The sequence below is a fragment of the Octopus sinensis genome, linkage group LG7, assembly GCF_006345805.1.
Source record: "Octopus sinensis linkage group LG7, ASM634580v1, whole genome shotgun sequence".
Taxonomy (NCBI): domain Eukaryota; kingdom Metazoa; phylum Mollusca; class Cephalopoda; order Octopoda; family Octopodidae; genus Octopus; species Octopus sinensis.
The window spans coordinates 85,010,541-85,038,323 of NC_043003.1; the positions used below are offsets into that span (position 1 = coordinate 85,010,541).

The window sequence follows — 27,783 nt, forward strand, 5'->3', positions numbered from 1 at the left end:
GGGAAGTGAGAAAGTCTTTTACGTTTCAAGCCTACGCGCTTCAACAGGAGGGAACACAGATAAAAGCAGAGAGAGAAAATAAGAAAGGTTTAGCGATCAATCATGGGGATCAATCACGCACACATATTTATATATGTGGAACTCGAACCCACACCTCTTTGTTTACGCGGCCAAGTGTGCTACCGATTACACTAGCGAACTAACTTGCATTTTTTGTCTAGTATGTAATAAAATGTCTAAAAGCATGGCCGGGCTTAAAAGTCATATAAGAGCATCATATGGCAACAGTCATGAATCATTTCAGTAAGTCTTCTTGACAATGGCTTTTCTCGTATAACAAGGATGCAGCTGGGGATACATGTGTGTGTGTGTGATAATAAGATCCAAACATCTAAGGGTAGGAAATGTGTAAGCTGCGAGAAAAGGATCTGCTTGCTAGGAAACATATGTAGTCTGGATTTTACCTGCCCTGCTCCCTCAATTTGGATATATGTTTATACATACATACATGTATATATATATATCCATAATTAATAATAATTTTATTTTATAATCTTAAAGCAATCACCGTGCAATGACTAAAGAAAATAGTCTAAGAATTGGGCATATAAACTCCACCCCCTTAACAGAAAGAAAGTAGGTTTTCCGTACGCGTGGTACTCGAACCCAGACCTCTTTGTTTACGCGGCCAAGTGTGCTACCGTTTACACTAGCGTACCAACTTGCATTTTTTTTTTATCACATTTAAGAATTATAATTAGTAGGTTCACTAGTGTCATCGCTAGCACACTTGGTCTTGTAAACAAAGAGGTATGAGTTCGAGTAGCACGCGTACGGAAAACCTTCATTTACCTTTGTGAAGAGTTACGTCAATCCTTTTAAAATATTATTATTATTAGTGCAAGTTGGCAGAATTGTATCTAGCATTTCCTGTGACTCTTTACGTTTTAGATCAAATCCCTCAGAAGTCACTCTGCTTTTCATCCCGCCTTAGGACAAAGTAAAGTGCCGGTCAAGTGCTAGGCGCGATAGTATCGACTAACGACCTACCTTCACAATTACTGGCCTTGTGCCTAAATTAGAACCTATTGCTTTTGTTGTAATTGTTCTTGTTATTGTTGTAATTGTTTTATATAGTCATTGTTGTATTTCGGAATGGTCATTTTGCCTGTTTAGCCAATAAAAACACATGCACTATATATTTGGTGCTACTCTGCTTCAGTGTTATTTATTTTTTACATTAATCTTAATCTTATTTCGGCCAGAGTTCTTTCGTCACACTCCTGTGACCACATCAGTGGTCCTTCGTTTTCTTCTCACTTATTTGTGTCTCTCCTTACTAACCGTCAGCCATTTTGTATTTCTATTGTATGTGTCTTCGTTTTATATAGTCATATTTTACATAGCCATGTTTTACATAGTCATGTTTTGCTTTTTTGTTTAGTCCAATGAATATTCAATGGATTGTTATGGCAAAGGAAATGAATGACGTTATCGTTCTTGAGCTTGCTTACTCTGGAATGCCCCAGTCTTACAATTGCAGAGAAGCAGCCCTTCGGGTCTATGATAATGTATCAGGTAAATATCCAGCTATTCATGCACTTAAAATACTTAGAGACGGAGTTGTAAGGAAAATTAATAGTAAAAGAGATGCTAATATACTTGATGAAATGAATCATAATGTTGAATTTAAATAACTTGCGCCATTAGAATTTATATCTTAGTATCCACTTTACTCCGCGTCGTCCGAAGCAGACTTCGTGTTTCTGCAGATTTAGAACCACTACGTTCTGAAGAAGAGAATTTGCTGTTATTTTGCTCCTCCAGCTGGTTTGATCCTCCAGCTTGTAATTCGCTGCAATCTGCATCCGATATATATTGCAAGCAGGAGACTGGACCCCTACCATATTCCAGACACCATACCACCAAACTGCACGTTCTCGACATTTTTGTGGTCATCCTCGGTGGTGGATACTCGTCTACTAGAGATAGCAATAGTTCACTCTTGCTCGCGTTATACAGAAAATAAGTGAGAGACAGTCACTGATTTTGCAACAAGCAAATTATCGAGATGATAAAATCTCCTTAAGAGATAAAAGCAATAAATACGCTGAGAAGCAAAGTTTATTGCCACTTAAGCATGGCTGTTTTCAGATTGCATGGAATAACCCGCTGGAGGAGGCGTCCTTCAGAGGTTAAAAAATAGCAGTAACGTCGGTTCCTACGGAACTGTCATGTTTAAGACGTGATGAACGTTACTTCTCAGTATAGTTATTGCTTCATCTATATATAGCTACTTTCCTTGTGTGTTTATATATATATATATATATATATATATATATATATATATATATATATACATGTATGTATATATGTATATATATATATATACATCTTTGTATATATGTATATATATATATATATACATGTATGTATATATGTATATATATATATATACATCTTTGTATATATGTATATATATATATATATATACATCTTTGTATATATGTATATATATATATACATCTTTGTATATATGTATATATAAATATATATATATACATGTATGTATATATGTACATATATATATATATACATGTATGTATATATGTATATATATATATACATGTATGTATATATGTATATATATATATATACATATATGTATATATGTATATATATATATATATGCATATACATATGCATGTATGTATATATATATATATATATATATGCATATACATATGCATATATATATATATGCATATACATATGCATATATATATATATATATATATATATATATGCATATACATATGCATATATATATATATATATATATATATGCATATACATATGCATATATATATATATATATATATATATATATATGCATATACATATGCATATATATATATGCATATATATACATATGCATATATATATATATGCAATTATATTATATACATATATATATATATATATATATATATATATATATATATATATATATATATATATGTATGAATGTATGTTTACATTTGACAGAAATTTTGACGGGAATATTCCACTAGTATTCCTTGAGTTGGTGTTTATGAATGTATTCCATAACAGGAATTTTCTACGCTTTGAGAATGGTCACTTTTTTCTTGAAGACCAGCTTCGTCCAGGAGGGACGTCGACCTCCCGAACGAATGAAAACATTATGAAAACTCATGAACTAATCTTGTAGGACCGTCACTGAACAATTGACAAACTTGTTGACACAACTGGGGCGTCCTGGAGCGCCTGCCAACGAATTTTGAACGAAAAATTGCGAATTAAAAGAGTTGCAGCAAAATTTGTGCCTCGCTTGCTCATGGAAGATCAAAAGTAGTCACGACTGAATGTGATGACGAAAGCTGGTGCTACAGAATTTGCAGATGTGGAAGAGACTAAGAAAAAAACGACAGAGGCGTTAAACGACATCCCTTCGGAATAGGTCCAGCACTACTTCGAGGAGTAGAAAACAAATGGAGAATACTTTGAAAGCGATAAAAGTGTAAATGTAAAACTAAGTGAATAAAATAATATTGCAAAATTCCGGTTTCTTCTGGGTACCCCCTATTATGTTTGCATTAATAATACTCGTATGGTTGTATTAATGCTCTAACAGTCTCTACATTAAACTTTATTCTTATTCTTTGCATCATTGTTGTTTTCTCATCGGCAGATATTGAAACAGATAATATGATTGGTCAATTTTGTGGACCGAAAACTGTTAGTATAGTTTCTTCTACTAACAGAATGCTGATTTGGTACTCGGCGAACTGGTCAGCTCACAGTCGGGGTTTTATGGCGGTGTATTACTCAAAGCAAAAAGGTAAATAATATATAGTTTTTTGTTTGTTTGTTTGTTTTTCAAATCTGTATACAGAGTATTTTCTGTGTATTTCCCTTAAACTAAGTGGTAAATAATGTAGCGGTTCTTTGAGATAATATTAACACTTTAAGAATTGTGCTTTCAAGATTTGAAATATTACATTCCATAAAATATGACATGTAATAGGCACTTCCCCCCCCCCCCGTTCTCAGTGACATATAGAATGGAGATGATGCACATTATGAAATATCTATATAAAAAAAAACTGTTACTGAATTTTTCTAACCCTTGGCGACACAGAATTATATCATAGAAAATATGTATTGCGGATATATTTCTTCTTGAAATTATTAAGTTGACTAAACTCGATGTGAGACGTACAAAATGTTGTCACAAGTAAGATCTATTCCAACGTTGAGAAATGTGTATGAGTACGGACAAATGTATGTTCAAGTATGCATACACGAACGCATATAAACTCCTATGCAAATGTATACGTGTATGCATATCACATGCTCTGTATTCGTAACAGCGTAGGACTTTTCCTAGAATGGAAATGTTCACATATGTAATGTTGCATTTTATATACAAAGACTAGCGAAATATTTACTACAATATTCTGTTACCCAGTAATCAAAATATGTAGAATCCTCTGTTCTTCGGACAGTAATGTATGAATATTAAGTTATTCTTTGGGCATCAATGTGTCAAATATTTTGGTACTGATTAGGAAAACGCGTAAAAGTACACAGAATATGAATCGTTGATTGGTTGATAAAAATCATTTTAATTAATTCACTTGTCAAAGAAATCAATGGGTCCGTGACTGCATCCTGATGAAGTCGCTCAGGCATGGTATAAAGTTCACCTTTTGCATGAAACAGTTGTTACAAAGTCATCACAGTTTCCTAAAGAAGCCTAGAATGCATTTTACATGGTGGAGGCTATCCTCAACTAAATTGTTTTGTTCACCACTGACAGGTCTGAGTAAAATATTCCACTCACGCTTTAAAAGTTCTACCAAATTCTGTTGCAGCTGAATTACTGAACTTACTTCTGATTCCAGTAGTCATTTCATGTTCGACATTTAGAGCAAAATAGTGAATGAAAGTTATCTTGCTTCTACATTCAAGTTCTTATTTCGATCTTATATTCCTAGATCCTATTTGAATCTTATATAACACCATCATATTGCTAGTCTTATTGGAATATGCTGTGCAAAGTCTGTCTTCTGTTTTTTTTTTTGTTTTTTTTTGTTTTTTTTTTCAATTTGCAATCCAGAATCCTTTGCGTTGTGATCTTAAAATATTGTATGCTCTGCTACTACACTTTCCAATCTAGATATAATCGTAATTCAATTCAATTAACAAGAAGTATATTATATCCGCGATGAGGTCTATATCTGTTGGTAAAGGCATCTCCAAATCTACGAAAGCTTTTTAAAATCAGGTTAGATTGGGTAATTCGGTCCTTGATAACCTTTGTCTGAAAATATAACAAACATAAGCTGACGGTTACAGCTGGAACACGTTTGATCATGGCTTAAATACTGTTGATCTAGTACAGCCTATAAATTTAAAATTCAACTATTTTGCATTAATTTTTTTTTTTAAATGCTTTATCATCATCATTATTATTATTATTATGGCAGGTGGCGAACTGACAGAGATGTTAGCACGCTGGACGAAATGCTTAACAGTATTTCGCCCGCCGCTACGTTCGGAGTTCATATTCCACCGAGGTCGGCTTTGACTTTCATCCTTTAGGGGACTAATTATTATTATTATCATCATTATTATTGTTATTATTATATGTTTGATTTTTGCTTTCTATTTATACAAGTTAACTCCAACTATCACCCAGAGACCTCAATAGACAACAAGTTAGAAGTTAAAGTTGGTGTTATGACTAGGGTGCATATATTTGGTTTTGCACAAAGTATTGTTCTAGAGAATGTTTAAGAAAACATAAGAAAATTATAAGTTTGTTTGAAAATTTGAGTTTACATAGACAGTATTTTACGTAGCATATGGGCAATTCCCATGAGCACTATTTTTTGAATTTCAGCCATTTTGGGATTTCGTGATATCTGTGTTAGGTAGCAATCAGCTCCTTTTGCTATCATTCCTAAGGCACCTATGACAACAGGTATTGTTTTAGTCTTGAGATTCCACATTTTGCCAATTTCTATTTCAAGATCTTTATATTTGCTCAGATTTTGGTAGATTTTGACAGATACATTTACATCGAATGGAACAGTCATATTGATGAGGAGGCATGATCTTTGTCTGAAGTCCTTCAATATAATGTCTAGCCTATTCACAGCTATCTTTCTGTCAGTTTGAACGGTGAAGTTCTAGAGGATTGAGATGTGGTCATTTTTAAGCACTGGAAGTGGCTTGCGTTCCCATCAGTTTTTATCATGGGGCAGGTCCAAGTTTTTGCAAATTACACAGTAATATACTGTGCTGCTCTATCATGCCTGTTGAGATACTTTGTAGGCACAAGAAGACTGCAAATGGTGGCAACATGATCAATGGTTTCATTTTGTTGTTTACATACACAACATGTTGGTTACTGCCGTTCTTTAATATGTTGACCTGGTAGGTCTTTATCAATAGGTATTGATCTTGGGCTGCTATGATAAACCCTTCTGTCTTTGATTTTTAAGCCAGAGAACACTAACCATTGACGGGTAAGGGCTCTGTCAACATCGGTATTATTAACTCTCTTTGGGTATTTGCTATTGAGAGATTTTTCATGCTATCTATCAGTAAGAATATCTAAGGCAGCAGTTTTAGCATGAGTTTTCATAAGCTTAGCCTTTTCTCTACTTGTTTCCAGTACGTCTAATTCTGGGATTTGTTGTATTTGGAATTCATTTAGATATTTCTTTGCCTGTTTTGTTACTGAGTATGATAGTTTCTTGTTTTCCTGCTTTAAAACAAGTTTTAACATCTAGTCATCAGCGTTTTTCAGGTAGATGTTTCGGTCAGTTGTGTCAATCATCGTTAATTCCAGTTGTAAAAGTCCACAACCAAGCTTTTTTCTTGGCATGTAAAGTCGTTCTATATCTGCTTTTGGGCGGTGCATTCTGTCAACAATTTGTCAACAATTTCTTCTTCTTCTTCTTCTTCTTCTTCTTCTTCTTCTTCTTCTTCTTCTTCTTCTTCTTCTTCTTCTTCTTCTTCTTCTTCTTCTTCTTCTTCTTCTTCTTCTTCTATTATTATTATTATTATTATTATTATCATTGTAGGTACTAAAATTCCTCAGCAGTCTCTGGATCGAACTCCAATCATTTGCATCATTCTCATTGTGGCTGTGATCATATGTATTATTTATGTATTTAACTGGTATTGGCAGTGTTGTCGACACAACAAGATAAACAGATTACACACTTGGAGGACCTCTCGAAAAAACTACCACAAATTCGACAACGATAATATTGAAGAGTGATATTCAAAACACAAAAATATCATTTAAAAAATAAACAAGAAGAAAGCAAACAGCAGCATAAGTAATTACATGTACAGATCTATAATTTTCACAATACAATACAAAACAAAAATAAAGGATTATATATATGTGTACAAAGCTGATTAACTGAAATTTTCTGACGAAAATATTTTTGGTGTTGTTCCGAATAGACAAAATACAATTTTTGAGAGAGAAGGGTAAAACGCAAATGAGTTAATTAAATGTATTACTGGTAATACAGTTCTGTATTTTTGAGATGAGAAACTCTGTACATTATTTACATTATTTACATTAGACGGAAACGTGTCCTTATCTTGTTTATTGTTACCACAACGTTTCGGCTGATTTACTCTCTAGCCTTCATCAGGTGTCGTAGTAGGATTTTGAACACAGGATTGGGTTCAAAATCCTACTAGGACACCTGATGAAGGCTGCAGAGTAAATCAGTTGCAACGTTGTGGTAACAACAGACAGGATGAGGACACATGTCGATCTAATGTAAATAATGTATTACTGGTGTGTGAAATGAAAGAAAGTATCTGAAGAGCGAAAGAAAGTTTCCACTCCCGCGAAAATTGCACACAAGGGACGAAACTATAAATATTGAAAGACAATAGATTAACAATTCTGTCTTATTCTTTGATTCATTGTTCTTTCCCAAAACTGGTTTTAGACTGAAATATTAACAAACAGTAGAAAAGTTTGAGTTCTACTAACTCTATAGTAATGTTTCTGTTTTTCTGCTCTTCACATGCATGTGTATTTGCCAATCATCTGGTGGTGTTGTGTGTATCTGTATACATGCACACATCCGTGCATACATGTACACATGCATACACACATACAAACACACATTCATACATGCATACATAGGAGGTATGCGTGTACGTGTTCAAACTTAAGTTTAGTAATCTGTTTAAAGGACGAAAAAAATCACCAGGAAACCATCGAAAAATGTCAATCCACAGAGCTGTGTATAAAATAGAAATACAAATAATAATTAAGTTCTCTACTATTAATTCCGTTGTTACCGCATTGATAAATACGTTAGTTATTCACATAGATACAGAGCCACATGTGCAGTGGATTAATTTCAGCAGTTCCCGTCTGGCATTTATTTTATTGACTCCAAAAAAATGTAAGGCAAAATTAACATTGTTGGAATACAAAATCAGTACATTCAGAGGAATTTAACTAAATATTGTAAGGTACTTTGGCAAAACTTGTAACGATTGTGCTAAACCAAACGACTCTGCGTTAAGGATTATTATTAACTTAGGGTTTGACGATGAGTAAATAGAAATTATAGAGATCTTGGTTAAACATTGTATAGTGTTATACTACTTTTTCCTTTGTAGACATTGAACTCCATCCAAGATTTATTTCTGTGAAGTTCTCTAGCAGAATGAAGCATATACCATTCAAGCAGATTAAGTTTGGCTCACCATTGTATTAAGAAAACCAAATATAACACTAGTCACTCTTTCGAATCACAAAAATTACGTTCGGGAAAAATTACGTGCTGAAAAAGAGTTGGGATGAGGAAGAGGGGAAGGAGGATGGGGAGGGGGAAAGTAGAAGGTGGAGTAGGAGAAGGGGGAGGAGTAGCGGCAGCAGCAGGAGAAATAGTAGGAAGATGAGAAGAAGGAAAATGAAGGGGCGGAGGAGGAAGAGAAGAAAGATGAAGAAGAAAAAAAAGAAGGGGAGGAGGAGGAGGAAGAAAACGAAAAACAAGAATTGGTGGAGGAAGAGGAGAAAGAAGCTGAAGGGAAGGAGGAGGAGGAGAAAGAAGAAGAGGAGACGACGGAGAAGGAAGAAGAAGGGTTTGAAGAGGAGTAGAAGGATGAAGAAGAACGGGAGGAAGAGGGGAAGAAGAAAATGGAAGGGAGGAGATGAAGAAGAAGAAGGGGAGTAGGTGGGGGAAGAAGCGAGGAGGAGGAAGTTGAGGAGGGGAGGAGAGAAGGCGGAAAGGGAGGGGAGGAGGTAGAGGAGGAGGAGGGTGAAGAGGGAGTATGGTGGAGGAGGAATGACGAGAAAGGAGGAAGAGAAGATTTAATGAACGTGGAGGATGAAGACCAATATTTAAAGGTTTATTGGCTAATGTTGAATGCACAAATTGGCCAGTAGTGAATCCCAAAATTTGGAATGCCTTCTTACGGTTGTTTTGAGGGGTCGAATCATTTGTAGTGATTAATAAAAGTTCTCGTAGATTCTGTCTCTTCTATATATATATAAATATATATATATATATATATATATATATATATATATATATATATATATATTACGGAGGACCTGAATGAAAACAATTGCAGCGCGGAAGGTGTTTCTGAGCCATTTAAAACACACAAAAACCCTTAGATTCATTTCAACATTTAAATTTAATTTGCCAAAATAGTTTCGTTGCTTTGAGATCGCGACCTGTTCACTGTCAAAATTCCGTGTTATATATATATATATTTCTTTACTACCCACAAGGGGCTAAACATAGAGTGGACAAACAAGGACAGACAAAGAGACTAAGTCGATCACATCGACACCAGTGCGTAACTGGTACATAATTTATCGACCCCGAAAGGATGAAAGGCAAAGTTGACCTCGGCGGAATTTGAACCCAGAACATTTAACGGCAGACGAAATACGGCTACGCATTTCGCCGGACGTGCTAACGTTTCTGCCAACTCGCCGTGTTATATAGATATATTCAAATGAATATGGTACTTAAGTTGAGACACCAGAATTTAGTACGGTATTATCCATACAATTTCAAAGTAAGGTGATTTAAATCAAAATAAGCAACAAGGATATCAAAGATATCGTACTGCATTACCTCTGGATATCCTTGTTGCTTATTTTGATTATATATATATATATATATATATATATATATATATAATTTTAACAAAGATAATTTCAGATTGAGCAGTGGACGACTTTTTCTTATTTTCCCGGTTCAATAGAATAAGAACTCGACAAGAATTGGCGTCGTCAATTCAGTCGATGATCTTTCCCCTCGATCCAGTTTGTTACCTTCTGCCAATGTATGATATCACCATTAACAGATGTTAATGCAATAATCGGCAGGAAATGGTATTGTATCGGACTAAATATTGCTTTGTTTCATTCCCCTACGCTTCCAGTCGAAATCCAGCCACCTTTCAGTTTGACAATCAACAACGGTAGCTATATACTCTTCGTGTTACAATAAGACCCAGTAAAATACTGGTTTCACCTGAATATACATTTCTTCCTATCTTCCAATCTTCCAATCTTCAAACATGTGGCGTTGTATTAAAATTAACCCAAATGTATAAACTATTTCTGCAACTAGTTCAGGTCTTTTCTGAAATCAAAAAATATTGGGAGCTAGCGTGTTCTCATACTTCAATTTTGATCTTTATTACAGGCAACAGAGTTTCCTTAATTAAAGAGAAAACTGTAGCAAATTTTTCTGCAGAATTTTACACGAACATTAAGAATGTTTAGCAGTTGTACAACGTTCACGATTCGTTTTATTTTTTTAAAGGTTCGTTTTGTAACACTGCATTTTATCTTAATAATACTCAAAATTAAATCACGATCTGGTGGTTTGCTTGAAGTATTGGATATATAAGCGAGTGAGAATGAAAGAATTATTTCTGGTTTTGATATGCCTAAATCATGAAATGAAAGCGAGAAAATAAGTATCAAAATTGTTTTTTTATTTGTCACACTTCTTTACCTATATGAAGAAATTAAATCAAATTAATCACAAATTACTTTGAACAAAAGTAAGGGACATCGTGTTCTATTTCATACATATATGGGTGCAGTCTCTACTTGTGGAGATTTTAATTGGCTCGTTTGAGAGTTAAGTATCTTGACCGAGGTTTTGTATTTATAATAGCACGATACAAAGAAAGGCAACTGTTGTGACATTTTTCAAGACTTCGGAGATGGGCGAGAGTAGGGTAGAAATCTATCCATAAACTGGAGACTGCATGCGAATAATTGTGAAAGAGAACTTCTGATAAAAGTACCCAAATGGTAAAAGTGATGTTAAACCGAGTGGCAGATATGTAAATACGGGAATTACTTCGCCAACACACTTCTACAGAGAATTTCAACACAGGCTTTGATTGCTCCGTTGGTAGAGTATACATATACAATGTAATATATAGGAAGATCGGACAGTGTGAAGGAGATTTCCTAACCACAAGACCATTCCTGTACCTATTATGCTATTGAGAGAGCACTGGAAAAAGCTGACGTATCGATTATTTAAATGATTTTCTATTAACGCGAAATTCTCAAGGTGATAGAAAACTATTTAACTGGGTTTAATGCGATCTTGTTCATTTCCACAGCTTTATCAATCACAGTCGCATATCCCAATAGCCTGCTCAATTTCTACAGCCCCTTTAATGACTTCCACATCTCTACAGTCCTTTCTCTCAATACCATGCATCTCCACCGTCTTTAACAACTATCACCACAACATCAAAATCCAATCAATAACTGCTACACATCTAGTCTTTTCACTCTTTGTCACCCATTTTCACAATTACTTCAATCAGTCATCTATCTATCTATCCGTTCAGTCGAAGTCGACTCTCGGTTACTCGATGGATCAGTGTCCTGCAGTCAGTTCTATCCTGGGCCGCTTCTTTCAAATTGGCTATGTCCATTCCGATATCACTATTGATGATGTCAAGCCAGCGGGTTCTTGGTCGGCCTCTTCCTCTCTTGCCACTGACCATTCCGAGCATGATGTCCTTCTCCAGGGATTTTCTCCGCATAATATGACTGTGGCTTCTACCACAAAATAGAACTTAACTATTATGAAGTGTAAATCAGGACAAAGCAAAGTTTGAAGGGTAAAAATTACAGCAACAAAAAGAAAGAATACACTCGTGAAGTGAAATAAAATGTTTATTTTAATAATTATTACAACAATCATTAATTTTTAGTTCATTTAGAAATTTAGAATTATTTGACATTTTATAATTTAGTCAAATAAAATTTTCCGATCGTTGAAAAAAATATATCAAAATCAAAAGAATTGAATATACTTAATAATTTGTAGGTATTGCATTTTTATTAATAGCTTCATTTGAAGAAGTGTAGTGGGAAGCCGTGACATTCATTCAAAGGATAGTGACGCGAGGAAAATGAAATAACCACAGCAGATGATTCAAACTAAATCACAGAAACGTATTTGGTTTTTACTGTGAAGAAATAAAATAAATGAGGGAAACTCTACGGGACTGCTAGAAATAGCAGACCAAATCAAACTCAGACCACTTTGTAATGTCTTTAGAAAAAAGGAAGGCTACATTGAACAACATTCTTTACTTCCTTTGTTTGTTTTTGTCAGCATTACCAAGGAGATGCCAAAGAACCGCTATCATGATTCACCGGTATTCAAAAAGTTGAGTGGTAATCTTTGGAACACATTTGACCATATGTTTTTTCCCAGCTTATCCCAGAATAGTGTGAGGGAAGTAAAATAGATTCAACCGGTTCCGTTCAGTCAAAACCTATTTACAACTGATTTACTACAAGGTTACACATTGAGAGGGAAAGAGTAGAGTTCGAACTTTTAATACGTATTAAGTGTGGATGGATGATTGTTAAACTTGATGCGCGTGCGTGTGTGAGAACAATACTTATCCATTATTAGTAGAAAAAGAAGGGCAATGGATTGACAGAATCGTCAATGCGTCGAACAAATCCTTTGCAGGATTGTTCCGATTTTTTATGTCTGTAACCAAGGCAACTTGTCTTTTCATTCCTCTAAAGTAGATAAAATAAAGAATATGTCATGTACTGACGTAATCGACTAACCTCCTTCTCTCGAAATTGCTGGCCTTGTACCTAAATTTGAAATTAATTTAGTAGATAGGAAAAACGCACCCTTGTGTTTGTAAGTGTGTCTAGTGATCAATATTAAGTTGTTGTTTCACTCCAGTTTAGAAATGACTGAGCAGACATATGATGAAAGACGTTCCAATCTTGACCACTTAGTATAGGACCTCATTATATAATGGGTTTTGTAAGACAGTGGAACATGAAAAAACTTGGTTGCTATTTCCAGCAAATCAAGTGACCACATAGAGTTCCCCTTTCGCCGCTGGCTCCAAAATTTGTAGTAAAAGAACATGTTTGAGAGTAGGTCACAGTAAACACCGAACTGGATGTTTTATTCTATATAGTTCGGTATCTCATTTCTTTTAGTTCAAAACTCTGCTGCAATAAATTTCATTTATCCTTCAGTGAGTCTGTAAAAAAAACTATCAGTAATACACTGGAGTTACTTTTACTGACTCCCTCGTCACTTCAATTCATGTCTAGCCAAATAAAATCAATATTAGAAGTAGCATATATTATTTTTGAAAATCATAACTGATAGAAAATTAAGGATAAAATTTAAACAAAGTTTTCTTAATGTTCTTGGTATTCTGTAAGTGTTCTTCAATTAAAAACCAAAATCGCCGAGGTCAACAAAGCCAGAAGACTTGTCAAAGGAATTTGCACATCTAAAATGAAATAAAATAAAATTTGATACAATAATTAAATAAAATAGAAGCTATATTCATTCGCTTTACATGTAATTCAGTCAAAGCATAAAAAGGATCCGACGATAATTTATAAGATAGAGTGAGGTTTAATGAGTAAGCATTGTATTATTCAGAAACAGTGCTTCATTTATTCATTTCAAACAACTCAGAGCAAGAAATGAGGAATATCTGGGATGTTGACTGGACAAAAGACTACTCCCAAATTACACTTTCCTTATTACAAAGCCAGAGACCTTGCTCTTGCCTGTTTCTAGAGTACTTGGCTTTGTAGGTGAGTCTTTGCGGTGTTGTGCAAGTTGTTATTGAATTTAATTTCAACACAGAAATTGCTGACATCCATTGTGCTTAAAGTCTAGGAACAAGATTAATTGTCGATGATGATCATACGACTTTACATCCACCCTGTATGTATGTATGCATGTATGTATGTATGTATGTATGTATGTATGTATGTATGTATGTATGTATGTATGGCTGGCTTGCTGGCTGACTGGATGGATGGATGGATGAATGGATGGTTTGCATACATTCAATCGAAACGGGCTGGTAAATATATGAAGCATGTGAACTCTCTTTCTGAGAAGGGTACGAAACAAATATTTTCGCGTGACCAGCGCGGTCGTGTCAGCTTCTCAAATCAGCCTACTTAATCACAAGTGGGATTATGAAGGTGGACCGTCTACAAATCCATTATGTTCTCTTGTGCACCGTCTTTAGTAGAATATGTGGGTCAGCCAATGGACTCTATTGGCATTGTAGATCCCAACACCCATTGGTCGGGCTATTGCTAAATGGCTGACTTGTGATCGGTGAGGAATGACTTGTAGGTCTCTTGCAGGCCTTAGGAGTCATACGATACGTCATTAGCGATGGAGAGACAAAACTTAAGATATTTCTTAGACTCAAATGGGTTTAGAAAGCAGTTTTATCATGTCACGAGTCGACTTCCATAATGTATGAATGTATGTATGTATGTAAGTATGTATGCATGCATGTATGTATATATGTATGTATGTATGTACGTATGTATGTATGTATGTATGTATGTATGTATGTATGTATGTATGTATGTATGTATGTATGTATGTATGTAATGTAGTAGGTAGGTAGGTAGGTAGGTAGGTAGGTAGGTAGGTAGGTCGGTCGGTAGGTAGGTAGGTAGGTAGGTAGGTAGGTAGGTAAGTAGGTAGGTAGGTAGGTAGGTAGGTAGGTAGGTAGGTAGGTAGGTAGGTAGGTAGGTAGGTAGAATGAATGATATATAGGTATGCATTATGTGTATAAATAAGCAAAAGAGTTTACTCTACGTAGTTCCTAATCATAATTTTCTCGACTCTCTGTTACCTGGTTTAGGATAAACAGCATCAATCAACATGTTGAAAAATCCTTATAATTTCAACTGCGGGATATTATAGACTGTTTCAGTATCTAGAACTTTCAAGATAGACAAATCTTTGTTGAAATAAGTTGCAGTTGTATCAACAATATTCCAAGCTATGGTATAAATTGGTACCTGAGCCATCAGATGAACCATAATAAGTATTGGGTTGGTGCGTAATTATTGCGGGGTTTTTTTCAACAAATTTTATTCAACAAAAACAATAACAACATTTAACAAAAACATCTTTAAATGATTATTCCGGAGCATATTCACCATCTACTTCAATTACTGCTTCCCGTTTGCTTGGCAGACGATCAGACCGTCATTTAAAGATGTTTTTGTTAAATATTGTTATTGTTTATGTTGAATAAAGTTTGTTGAAAAAAAAACCGCAATAATTATGCACCAACCCAATAGAATGTTTTTCTGTTTCTACACATAAAGGAGTAGAGGCTTGATTGTAATGCCTCTTGAAGCTGATAACGTTGAGCTAATTATATTTTTCCTTAGATAAGTGCTTGTTAGATGGTATACCTGATGTTTAGAGTATTCACTCTGAAGAGTGAATTCACTTTGATTATTAATAAACAGATGCTGGGGATGTGTATATGTGCGTTTACGACTGTTTCCTGATGGAAATTATGCTGGTTAGGCAAGATTAGATCGCTTTAATATCGTATGTATTGATGAGCTTTTTACGTTTCTACGGCGATATAAATATGGCATGTCCTTAAACAATGCAAATTCATATCTTCTATGAATGATGTTAATTTGTCTATCTATTCAATTTTGCATATTATGACTGCAATTTGCACTGATTAATAATATTATTAATACTCTTTTACTCTTTTACTTGTTTCAGTCATTTGACTGCGGCCATGCTGGAGCACCGCCTTTAATCGAGCAACTCGACCCCGGGACTTATTCTTTGTAAGCCCAGTACTTATTCTATCGGTCTCTTTTGCCGAACCGCTAAGTAACGGGGACGTAAACACACCAGCATCGGTTGTCAAGCGATGGTGGGGGGGCAAACACAGACACACAAACATATACACACACATACATATATATATATACATATATACGACAGGCTTCTTTCAGTTTCCGTCTACCAAATCCACTCACAAGGCTTTGGTCGACCCGAGGCTATAGCAGAAGGCACTTGCCCAAGATGCCACGCAGTGGGACTGAACCCGGAACCATGTTGTTGGTAAACAAGCTACTTACCACACAGCCATCCTGCGTAATTTTATTTTTATTTTCAAGAAATTACTATACGAATGAAAGGAGTCGATCTAAATATACACACATACAAATTATTATATCAATTAAATAGTAATAAACAATTCATAATTTTAGTAAACTGATAATACACTTATATTTCATAAGCCAGGATCTGCACTTCTTGTTATTTCTGGATGTGATATTTCCTTTGGCCTCTTAGTACTGACATATTAATATCCTAGTCCATTTTCATTCACTTTAACATATCCTCAATGAAGGACACTGATTTAAATGTTAAATTCAAGCTTATCGTCGACTGCTGACCAATTCATTCACCTTACTGCAAATTCCTTACTGTGTAAAATTTTTACAATGTCAGAAATAAGTGTCCTAGGTGTTGCGATAGTAGGTCCAATGACACTCCCCTGCATATTGTAATTGAATTTACTCTATATCCTTGTTTACAATACATACTTTTTTTCACTAAATCAGTATTAGAATTAGGGGTATTAGATTGCATAGATTTTCCTAAAGCAATTTCATTAAAGAAATAATAAAGCGTAATAATTTTTTGGACTATTTATTGATACTTACTAATACACACACACACACACACATTTATATTATATAAACTGAACTATTAAACATTAATATATTGGAATATAGTGTGTTATCTACCCCTATAAAATTTATGCGACACTGTGAGTAATATATGGTAACATATCAAGATACATTTCCTGATATTTTTCTCTAAGACTATGTCATAATAATAATAATAATAATAATAATAATAATAATAATAATAATAATAATAATAATAATAAGAAGAAGAAGAAGAAGAAGAAGAAGAAGAAGAAGAAGAAGAAGAAGAAGAAGAAGAAGAAGAAGAAGAAGAAGAAGAAGAAGAAGAAGAAGAAGAAGAAGAAGGGGGATATTCGACTACATCGACCTCTGTATTCAACTGGTACTTAATTTATCGACCCCGAAAGGATGAAAGTCAACCTCAACGGAATTTTGAGCTCAGAACGTGAGGACGGACGAAATACTGTGAAGTATTTCGCCCGGCATGTTAAGGATTGTGTTTCAATTAGTTAATTTTTATCTGGTGGGCCTTGTAACTTACACAACAAGCTGTTGTATCGTAAAACTAACCAAAACTATATGTGCAACAAAATACACACTATTATTATTATTATTATTATTATTATTATTATTATTATTATTATTATTATTATTATTATCATTATTATTATTATTATTATTATTAATATTATTATTCAGAAGGTGAGCTAGCAAAATCCTTAGCATGCCGGGCGAAATACTTCACAGTATTTCGTCCGTCCTCATGTTCTGAGCTCAAATTCCACCGATGTTGACTTTCCATCTTTCGGGGTCGATAAATTAAGTACCAGTTGAATACAGAGGTCGATGCAGTCGACTATCACCCTTCCCCCAATTTCAGGCCTTTATTGTTGTTGTTATTATTATTATTATTATTATTATTATTATTATTATTATTATTATTATTATCATTATTATTATTATTATTGAATTAGAGAGCAGTGCATGCCAACAAAGTAACAATGTGGTAGAATATACGAAGTCCAATATACCCATCATAAATCCCCGTCTGATAAGGGTACATGAGGCGCATGCATTACAACCATATGTCGTGCAGGTGGGGCCCAGTTAGAATTTTTATAATTCTTAAAATTTCCTTTTAATCTATTATGGAGTAAATGATTTCATTGGCATTTATAGTAAACGTAAATCAAATATATTAAATGTTTCATAGTTTGAAAGGTATTTTGAGAACAAAATCATAGAATAAGATAGTACATTTGCTGAAATCCACATTACGACTATATGCTTATTGTTCTGAAGTTAAAACATTCATTTGACCTACTCACTCATAGACCACACTTTAAATTTTAGTGCATATGAATTATTTAAAAGCTATAGATTTCTATCTATTCTGTAGACTATACTATAGGTTTACTAAATTTTAACACGATGTAGATGTCCGAAGTTAATATCTATTAGATTCAATGAGAGTAATGTGCAACTTCCACTATTTCATATTGATATATTGCTTCAATCAATAATTCACTATCATGTCAAGAAATTATTCTCAAAATTCTACATAATATTTTCATCAAAGCAAGTTTCAACCACATGTATATATATATAGTGGAGGCGCAATGGCCCAGTGGTTAGGGCAGCGGACTCGCGGTCGTATGATCGCGGTTTCGATTCCCAGACCGGGCGTTGTGAGTGTTTATTGAGCGAAAACACCTAAAGCTCCACGAGGCTCCGGCAGGGGATGGTGGTGATCTCTGCTGTACTCTTTCACCACAACTTTCTCTCACTCTTTCTTCTTGTTTCTGTTGTACCTGTAATTTCAAAGGGCCGGCCTTGTCACTCTCTGTGTCACGCTGAATATCCCCGAGAACTACGTTAAGGTACACGTATCTGTGGAGTGCTCAGCCACTTACACGTTAATTTCACGAGCAGGCTGTTCCGTTGGTCGGATCAACCGGAACCCTCATCGTCGTAACCGACGGAGTGCTTCCACTATATAAATAAATAGCAATAGAAGTTTTTTGTAGCAGTTATATCTAATAACATCTGATATATTTTAGTATTATTATTCAAGATATTAATGAATCCATTAACGAAATTATGAACAACACGACTGTAAGATATAAAGGATAATAGTACATGCATTTATAAGCATTACTTACATTTTGGGTTTTCAAAGCTTGCAGCAGCACTAGTCCCTGGAAAATGCAGATACATGTTATGTTCAAACTATGAAACGCTATTTAATAAGACATATTACAAATATATATTTCTGTTTTGTCTCATAATGTTTCAGATTATATATCATACGGTAAAATAATTAATTATAATATGTGGCAAATATACTCAAATAAGAGCCATGAACAAAAACCCCGTAAATGTCCAGTCAATATTTCTAAAATGCAATATGTTACCATGAGGCCATGTACAATACGGATGATATTTAGTTTATCATATATCTAGGCGAAACACATAGAGTTAAAACAGACATGAAAATTGAGAAAGTATTGCTCGTTTCATAATTTTTCGACCTTAAACTATACGAAAGAAATGACACACTGGTTCACCGTAAACGTAACTACCGTGTCAACTCATGCCATTATCATATGATGAATAATTCCTCAAAATATATGACAATCATATTCAAGGAGGAGACAGCATGAGAACGATAGAAATTTCTGATATCTCGCAATCGATCTGCATAACATATGATGAATATTAAGACGTCCATTCGATACACAAAATATATTTAACTTGTAGTATAAATTCAATTCATCGATAGAAAGCATGTAACTTAACACAGCTGAAGACTGTGCGTATAATGTTCCTATCATAATGTTTTGTATGACTGGATTGTAAGAATGACACTTCACACTGTTCATTCATAAACACATTTCACCAAGTCCAGACATCAGCAAAAACTGTCACTAACGGCTGATGCATCCATCTTCATAAGTGATTTTGGAGGTATACCTAACTAATTCTCTTAAATTGTATTTTTGTAGTTTCAACGGAAACGTTTCGAGAAAAGCAACCAAAACTATTCTTCTAAATATGATTGTAAAATCCGTTTGATAATTCTTCCTACTATATACACAAGCTCTGAAATTTCGGGGTTAGGGGCTAATCGATTACATCGGCCCCAGTGCGTAACTGGTACTTATTTCATCGATCCCGAAATGGATGAAATGTAATGTCGACCTTGGCGGTATTAGAGCTCAGGACGTAAGAAACACCGCTAAATATTTTCCCTGGCGTTCTAACGATTCTGCCAGCCGCCGCTTAAAATTCGCTTAATAATAATATTTATGTCTATATAAAAACATCATTACCATAATCTGCTTTATAATAAATAGTATAATTGATATTAGATGTTTTATAGTTTGAAATAGATTTTTTCACAATCAAGTAAATATATACTACATTTTTAGACATCTATATTAATATTAAAGACCTTATGTTCAGCTGTTAAAAAATTCATTCCACCAACTAAATCCTTTCTAATATAGTTACAAGGCCTGAAATCACTTACTTTATAGAGTTCAAATGATAAGATATATAGATCAGAGATTTTGTGGTTTAAAGTAGTAGAAAGGTCTGGAGCCCCACAAAATCCCTGATCTGTAGAACTTATCCATTCAATAGGTCCCCATGTACGGAAAATAGTTGTATAGAATATTGGATGAGACCACAGGTTAACTGCAAGTTTAGGAATATAGTATATGGCTTACGATATACTGAAGGACGGTGCAGAAACAAGACAACTACTTACATTGAAGAGACAGCATGTAGTACAGATGAGCGGGAGCTCAAAGAAGAGAAAAGCTCATCAGTGCTCTATCAAAATGCTCAAGCAGACCATAGAGGTTCGGTTAATAACATAGAGGTTAAGGTCTATTATCATTATTGGCTTTCTATTCCATTCGTTATACTATCTACTTCCAAAACTGAGACAGTATATCCATGTCAATAATAAATATTTATTTGAGGCAATGTTTGTGATGCATGTCATTTTCTATACCTCGAAGTATTCTCAAAGTTCAATCACTGGTTTACGATAATTATACATCAATGTTCTGACCAATGCAACATGTAACATTCTTTAAAGTAACTTTCAGACATGTATCAATATATAGCAATATACATCAAAACATATTGGTTGACAGCATTTCATATTTACATTTTTAAACATAAATAGTTTCGTATTTTTATAATAGTTCGTATTGAAACTATGAATTGCTTCAAATATGGGCACAGACACAGCAATTTTGTGGGATACCTGTTCAATCATTTACATGTAACCAAATAGTTGAGTACGACTTTATTTTACCGCCTGCGACAGGAGGTAATGCAATGATAATCTCAGCAGCATTTCAACGCATACCGAAGGGAACCAAATGACGAGGAATCTTATACCTCTTAGGAATCTTATACGAGGAATCTTATACCTCTTAGGAATCTTATACATTTTAAAGATTCTGCCTCAGGAAATTATGAATAAAAACACGAATATAATAATTACAAAATTGTTTGAGTATTAACGTAATTATATATAAGCATCCGTTACCTTTTTCAGTTGTAGTAGGATTGGTTGGGCCTAGAAATATATAAAATACATATTATTATACAACGAAAATCTGATTACAAGGTCATTTTCCATAACAATACTCAAAATATATAACAGACTGGAATTGTAGGCCCGTCTCTTGCAATTTCGATCAATTGGATCTTGTATAGAAGTGTACGGCTGCAGCGAAATTCATCTTTGGCCTTTCTTCTATCGAAGGCATTTTAACAAAAATGCTTCCGTAAAGACGGTGAAAATATTGTCAATTTCCCCAAACAGGGACACAATTCAATTTTAAAACAATAACCAAAGCCCCTTCTCCGAAAGGGGGAGGGTTACGATTTACAATTATTTAACAAATGCAACACAACAACGTTTCCCTGACGAGGAACCAACAAACGTGATTACAATAGTCAAACAGTAATAATAATAACAAAAAACCTTTTTTAATGTATCCCCATTTATGTGAAACCACTTATTCAAGTTCAAGTCATTGATGCAATTTCATACGAATTGCTAATACACACCCACATAATAAGGTTGAAAAATTGAATATTAATTTGATTAATATGAATTGAAAACCAGTGGTGTAGCATATAAGACCACAGCGGATCTTCTTCTAGCAAAAAGGATGACCAGTATTAATTGCTCATCCCTTTTATATAAATACTTTCACGTTAATTGTTGCACACTTGCAAAGAGAAATGAGGAGAAAGTGTAGTGGTAATGGTAGGAGTGAAGCACTTGAAATGAAAGAGGGAAATCGTAAAATATTTACTTTTCTCGAATTGTTGCTTAATTGGGGGTGAAAATGAAAAAACTTTACATGCCACGACCCGATGGAATCTACTTGTAAAAATGATAGGTAAATTCCAATTGAAGAAATTCTATATTGTAGAATTGTATAAAAAACGAACGGTTTGGGAGGCAGAGAAAATCTGCCTTTTATCATAAGAGATTATAGTAAGAGTTCCTGATTCAATATATCATTCACAAACTGGATCAGATTTCTTCAAAATCTTTCCGGAGCATTCTATATTTCACGTCGTTCATATGAACGTAAATACTTTATCATAAAAATTTCAATCCATCGTCAACATGAAAATTTCTCCATCTTACACAATTTCATTTAAAGTTTTGATTAATTATCATAAATCTATTATCATTATTGGCTTACAACAAATTATTTTATAATATTTACAAAATTTCAGAATATAAATATTTTCGTATTTTAATAATAGTTCGTAATGGACTTATGAAGTGCTTCAAATATGAGCAGAGGTCGTGCAATTTTGTCGGAGACAAATTTTAATGGATTACATTACATATGCTTTTATCAGATATTTCTAGATATTCGTTACCATTTTCTGTGCTGTTTATCATACAAAAGTTATTAATAATCCCACATTAGAGCACCCAGATATAAAGAATGGTTTGATTCATAGCGATCATGTTCTCACTGAATGATACATTACTTCAACTGTTTCATATTCCTCCAAGACGAGCAAATCTATAACTATTTCTTTTAGATTATGAAACTATATACTAAAACTATGTTTGCTAACTGTAATTTATAAACACTTAAGTTTCAATACTCTTTCAAAATGTGCGACGATATGCACAATCTACACGCATATGCGTGCAACTTTCTAATTACTTAAAATTCCTAATTTCTAACATTGTGATATTCATTAATATCACATCTCTTGAAAATGATATCATTGAGGATTACGGTAAGAGCTCTTGTCAAAATACATCTTTCAAAAACTCGATCAGATTACATCACTCACAATGTTCCTGGAAATTTTTATATTTCATGTAATTCATATAATCACAGCATTTCAACGCATACCGAAGGGAACCAAATGACGAGCTGCTTAGGAATCTTATGCCTATTAAACATTCTGTCATGTTTTTACCTCAGGAAATTATGAATAAAAAGATGAATATTTCAATTTAAAATTATTTGAGTGTTAACGTAATTATATATAAGAATCCCTTACCTGTTACACTTGCTGAAGGATTGATTGTAGGTACAAATATATAAAATACATATTATTATACAAAGAATATCTGATGACAATATCATTTTCCATAATAGATATTATGGATACACAACATATCTGTTTTATGTTTCCTCTAATAATAACTTCAATGGCATGCACACCGAATATATTATTAGCATTTAATATACAATAAATATTGCTATTTTTGTTAATTATATATTTCGGATTATATGAAAGACACGACATCCAGTTTTAGCGTGAATTTATCAAAGTTATTTACCTTACTACAAGGTAGATCGGTATAAGGATATACCAGTACCACTAACTGACGGTTTACGCTATGCAGGATACTCATTGCATGACTTTATCAGATATATATCGGGATTCATTGCCATCTTCTTTGCTATTCATCATACAAAAGATGTCTTAATAAACGAAGATTATAGCACTGAGATGTAAAGCATGCTATTGGGATGCACAGTTTTGATGTTGTCACAGAAGGTTATGATTTGTTCAACTATTTCATATTCTCCAAACTGATGTATAACTAACTATATCCTTTAAATTATAAAGCAATATAGTAAAACTAGGTTTTCTAAATGTAATTTTAAAAACACGTAAGTTTCAATACTATTTTTAAATTCGTAACAATATCTAAACTTACATGCGTGTAATTTTCTAACTGCTTAAAATTCATGCGTTGAAACATTACAATTTTCATTATAATCTCCTCTCTTGAAAAATATTTTATTGGTGATTACGGTAAGAGTTTTGATTCAATATCGTTCATAAACGGGATTAGATTACATTACAATTTTCATTATAATCTCCTCTCTTGAAAAATATTTTATTGGTGATTACGGTAAGAGTTTTGATTCAATATATCGTTCATAAACGGGATCAGATTTCTTCAAAGACTTTCCGGAACATTCTATATTTTACGCTATTCATATGAACGTAAATACTTTATCATCAAAATTTCAATCAATCGTTCACCTGAAACTTTTTCTTTCTTACACAATTTCATTTCAAGTTTTGATAAATTATCATAAATCTATTTTCATTATTGGCTTTCTATTCCATTCATTATAATAACCACTTCCGAAACTGAGACATCATATCCAGGTCAGTAATAAATATTTCTTAGAGACAATGTCGAAATACATAATCTTCTGTTCCACTTAGATTTTCCAAAGTTAAAACACTGATTTACAATAACTTATACTACAGTGTTTAACCAAAGCAAAGAGTAACAGTCTTTAAAGTATGTTACAAATATGTATCAATATATAGCGAACTACAACAATACATTTTATAATATTTACAAAATATCAGAACATAAATATTTTCGTATTTTAATAATAGTTCGTAATGGACACATGAAGTGTTTCAAATATGAGCAGAGGTCGAGCTATTTTGTCGGAGACAAATTAAATCGATTACATTACATATGTTTTTATCAGATATTTCTAGATATTCATTTCCATTTTCTGTGCTATTTATCATACAAAAGTTATTAATAATCCAACATTAGAGCACCCAGATATAAAGAATGGTTTGATTCATAGCGATCATGTTGTCACTGAATGATACATTATTTCAACTGTTTCATATTCCTCCAAGCCAAGCATAACTATATCTATTTCTTTTACATTATGAAACTATATACTAAAACTATGTTTGCTAACTGTAATTTATAAACACTTAAGTTTCAATACTCTTTCAAAATGTGCGACGATATCTACAATCTACACGTATATGCGTGCAACTTTCTAATTACTTAAAATTCATAATTTCTAACATTGTGATATTCATTAATATCACATCTCTTGAAAATGATATCATTGAGGATTATGGTAAGAGCTCTTGTCAAAATACATCTTTCAAAAACTCGATCAGATTACATCACTCACAATGTTCCTGGAAATTTTTATATACAGAATTACAATGTAATGCTTTTATCAGATATTTCTAGATATTCATTTCCATATTGTCTGCTATTTATCATACAAAAGTTATTAATAATCCAACATTAGAGCACCCAGAGATAAAGAATGGTCTGATTCATAGCGTGCACGTTGTCACTGATTGATACAATACTTCAACTGTTTCATTTTCGTTCAAGCGAAGTATAACTATAACTATTTCTTTTACATTATGAAACTATATACTAAATCTATGTTTGCTAACTGTTATTTATAAACACTTAAATTTTAATACAATTTCAAAATGTGCGAAGATATGCACATCTACACGCATGTGCGTGCAACTTTCTAATTACTTAATATTCATACTTTCTAACATTGTAATTTTCATTAATTTCACATCACCTAAAAATGATATCATTGATGATTACGGTAAGAGCTATCTATAAAATATATCTTTCACAAACTCGATCAGATTTCATCAATCAAAATGTTTCTGGAAATTTCTATATTTCATGTCATTCATATAACCCTAAATACTGCATCATTTTCTGAATCCTTTTTACATCCTACACATTTCAGTTCCTGCTCGGATTAATTGACTAAACTCTATTATTATTTCTGTCATTATCTTCCGTTTATTATGCTAACCACATTCGAAACTACGACATCATTTCCATGTCAGCAGCAAATATTTAATAGAGGTAATATTTGTAATGCATGTCATCTTTTGTTCCATAATGTTTTACCAAAGTTCAAGCATTCTTACACAATAATTTATACTTCAGTGTTTGACCAATGCAACAGGTAAAGTAAATTACAGATATGTATCAATATACAGCAACATACATCAATACTTATTGTTTCACTTAATTTTATGATAGTTACAACGTTTCAAATCATAAGTATATTCGTATCTTTATAATAGTTCGTAACGAAAATATGAAATGCTTCAAATATGGGCAGAGGTCGTGCAATTTTGTGGGAGATCAATTCAATCTTTTACGTTAGGCCAAATTGTTGAGCATGACCATAGTATTCTGCCTGGCACAAGAGCTAATTCATTGATAAACTTGCCGGCATTTCAACGCATACCGAAAAGAGACAGATGATGCTCAACTCAGCATTTTGGTGACACGTTAAATATTCTGTCACTTGCTTACCTCAAGAATCTATCATTAAGGCGATGAATAATTTAATTGTAAAATTCATTGAAAATTAATTTATTTATATATGAGAATCACTTACCTGTAGTGTTGGTGCCAGGGACTGGAAATATTTAAAATACATATTATTATACAAACAAATCTAATTGCAAATTCATATTCCGTAATAAATATTTGGGATATACTATATATCTCTTTATGATTACTCTAATAATTTCTGCAATCGCTTGCTATAGTTTATTTACAAACAACTTTACATAATATAATTGACATGGACGACTATGTATTAAGATGAAAAGATTAGTGCTTTCCAATGAAAATCGTTTAATGCATTAGCACTACCAAAAGCAATTGAAATGCAATGAAATAACTATGATAAGTCTATTTACCTCACCTTAAATATCGAAGAAAGGAACACGGCATATAATATACGCATTTCATATCAAATACATATTATTCGTTTTGTTAATTACATATTTCGAATAATGAGAAAAACACGACTTCCACATTTTGCAGATTGTTATCTCAGTTATTTACTTCAAGACCATGGTGGATCGACATTGCAATATACAGTAACAGTACCATGCAGTTTAATTTATACAGAATTACAATGTAATGCTTTTATCAGATATTTCTAGATATTCATTTCCATATTGTCTGCTATTTATCATAAAAAAGTTATTAATAATCCAACATTAGAGCACCCAGAGATAAAGAATGGTCTGATTCATAGCGTGCACGTTGTCACTGATTGATACAATACTTCAACTGTTTCATTTTCGTTCAAGCGAAGTATAACTATAACTATTTCTTTTACATTATGAAACTATATACTAAATCTATGTTTGCTAACTGTAATTTATAAACACTTAAATTTTAATACAATTTCAAAATGTGCGAAGATATGCACAATCTACACGCATGTGCGTGCAACTTTCTAATTACTTAATATTCATACTTTCTAACATTGTAATTTTCATTAATTTCACATCACCTAAAAATGATATCATTGATGATTACGGTAAGAGCTATCTAT

General features: G+C 33.2%; 2 protein-coding genes across 2 annotated transcripts in view; one reads left to right on the top strand and one right to left on the bottom strand.

Moving 5' to 3' along the window:
* LOC115214448 (CUB and zona pellucida-like domain-containing protein 1) overlaps positions 1 to 5,032 on the top strand; it is a 6,873-nt gene extending 1,841 nt beyond the window's left edge. Inside the window, exons 3-5 of the mRNA XM_029783646.2 lie at positions 1,445 to 1,578; positions 3,713 to 3,862; positions 5,022 to 5,032. Of these exons, the coding sequence (XP_029639506.1) occupies positions 1,445 to 1,578; positions 3,713 to 3,862; positions 5,022 to 5,032 (295 nt within the window). The remainder of the gene's footprint in view (positions 1 to 1,444; positions 1,579 to 3,712; positions 3,863 to 5,021) is intronic.
* A 7,359-nt stretch (positions 5,033 to 12,391) lies between these two features.
* The window catches only part of LOC115214449 (autotransporter adhesin BpaC-like), a 37,774-nt gene continuing 22,382 nt past the window's right edge, over positions 12,392 to 27,783 (bottom strand). Inside the window, exons 13-17 of the mRNA XM_036504408.1 lie at positions 26,830 to 26,850; positions 23,654 to 23,683; positions 21,651 to 21,680; positions 19,246 to 19,281; positions 12,392 to 13,857 (exon numbers count right to left, since the gene is read on the bottom strand). Coding sequence (XP_036360301.1) covers positions 13,793 to 13,857; positions 19,246 to 19,281; positions 21,651 to 21,680; positions 23,654 to 23,683; positions 26,830 to 26,850 — 182 coding nt within the window. The 3' untranslated portion in view covers positions 12,392 to 13,792. The remainder of the gene's footprint in view (positions 13,858 to 19,245; positions 19,282 to 21,650; positions 21,681 to 23,653; positions 23,684 to 26,829; positions 26,851 to 27,783) is intronic.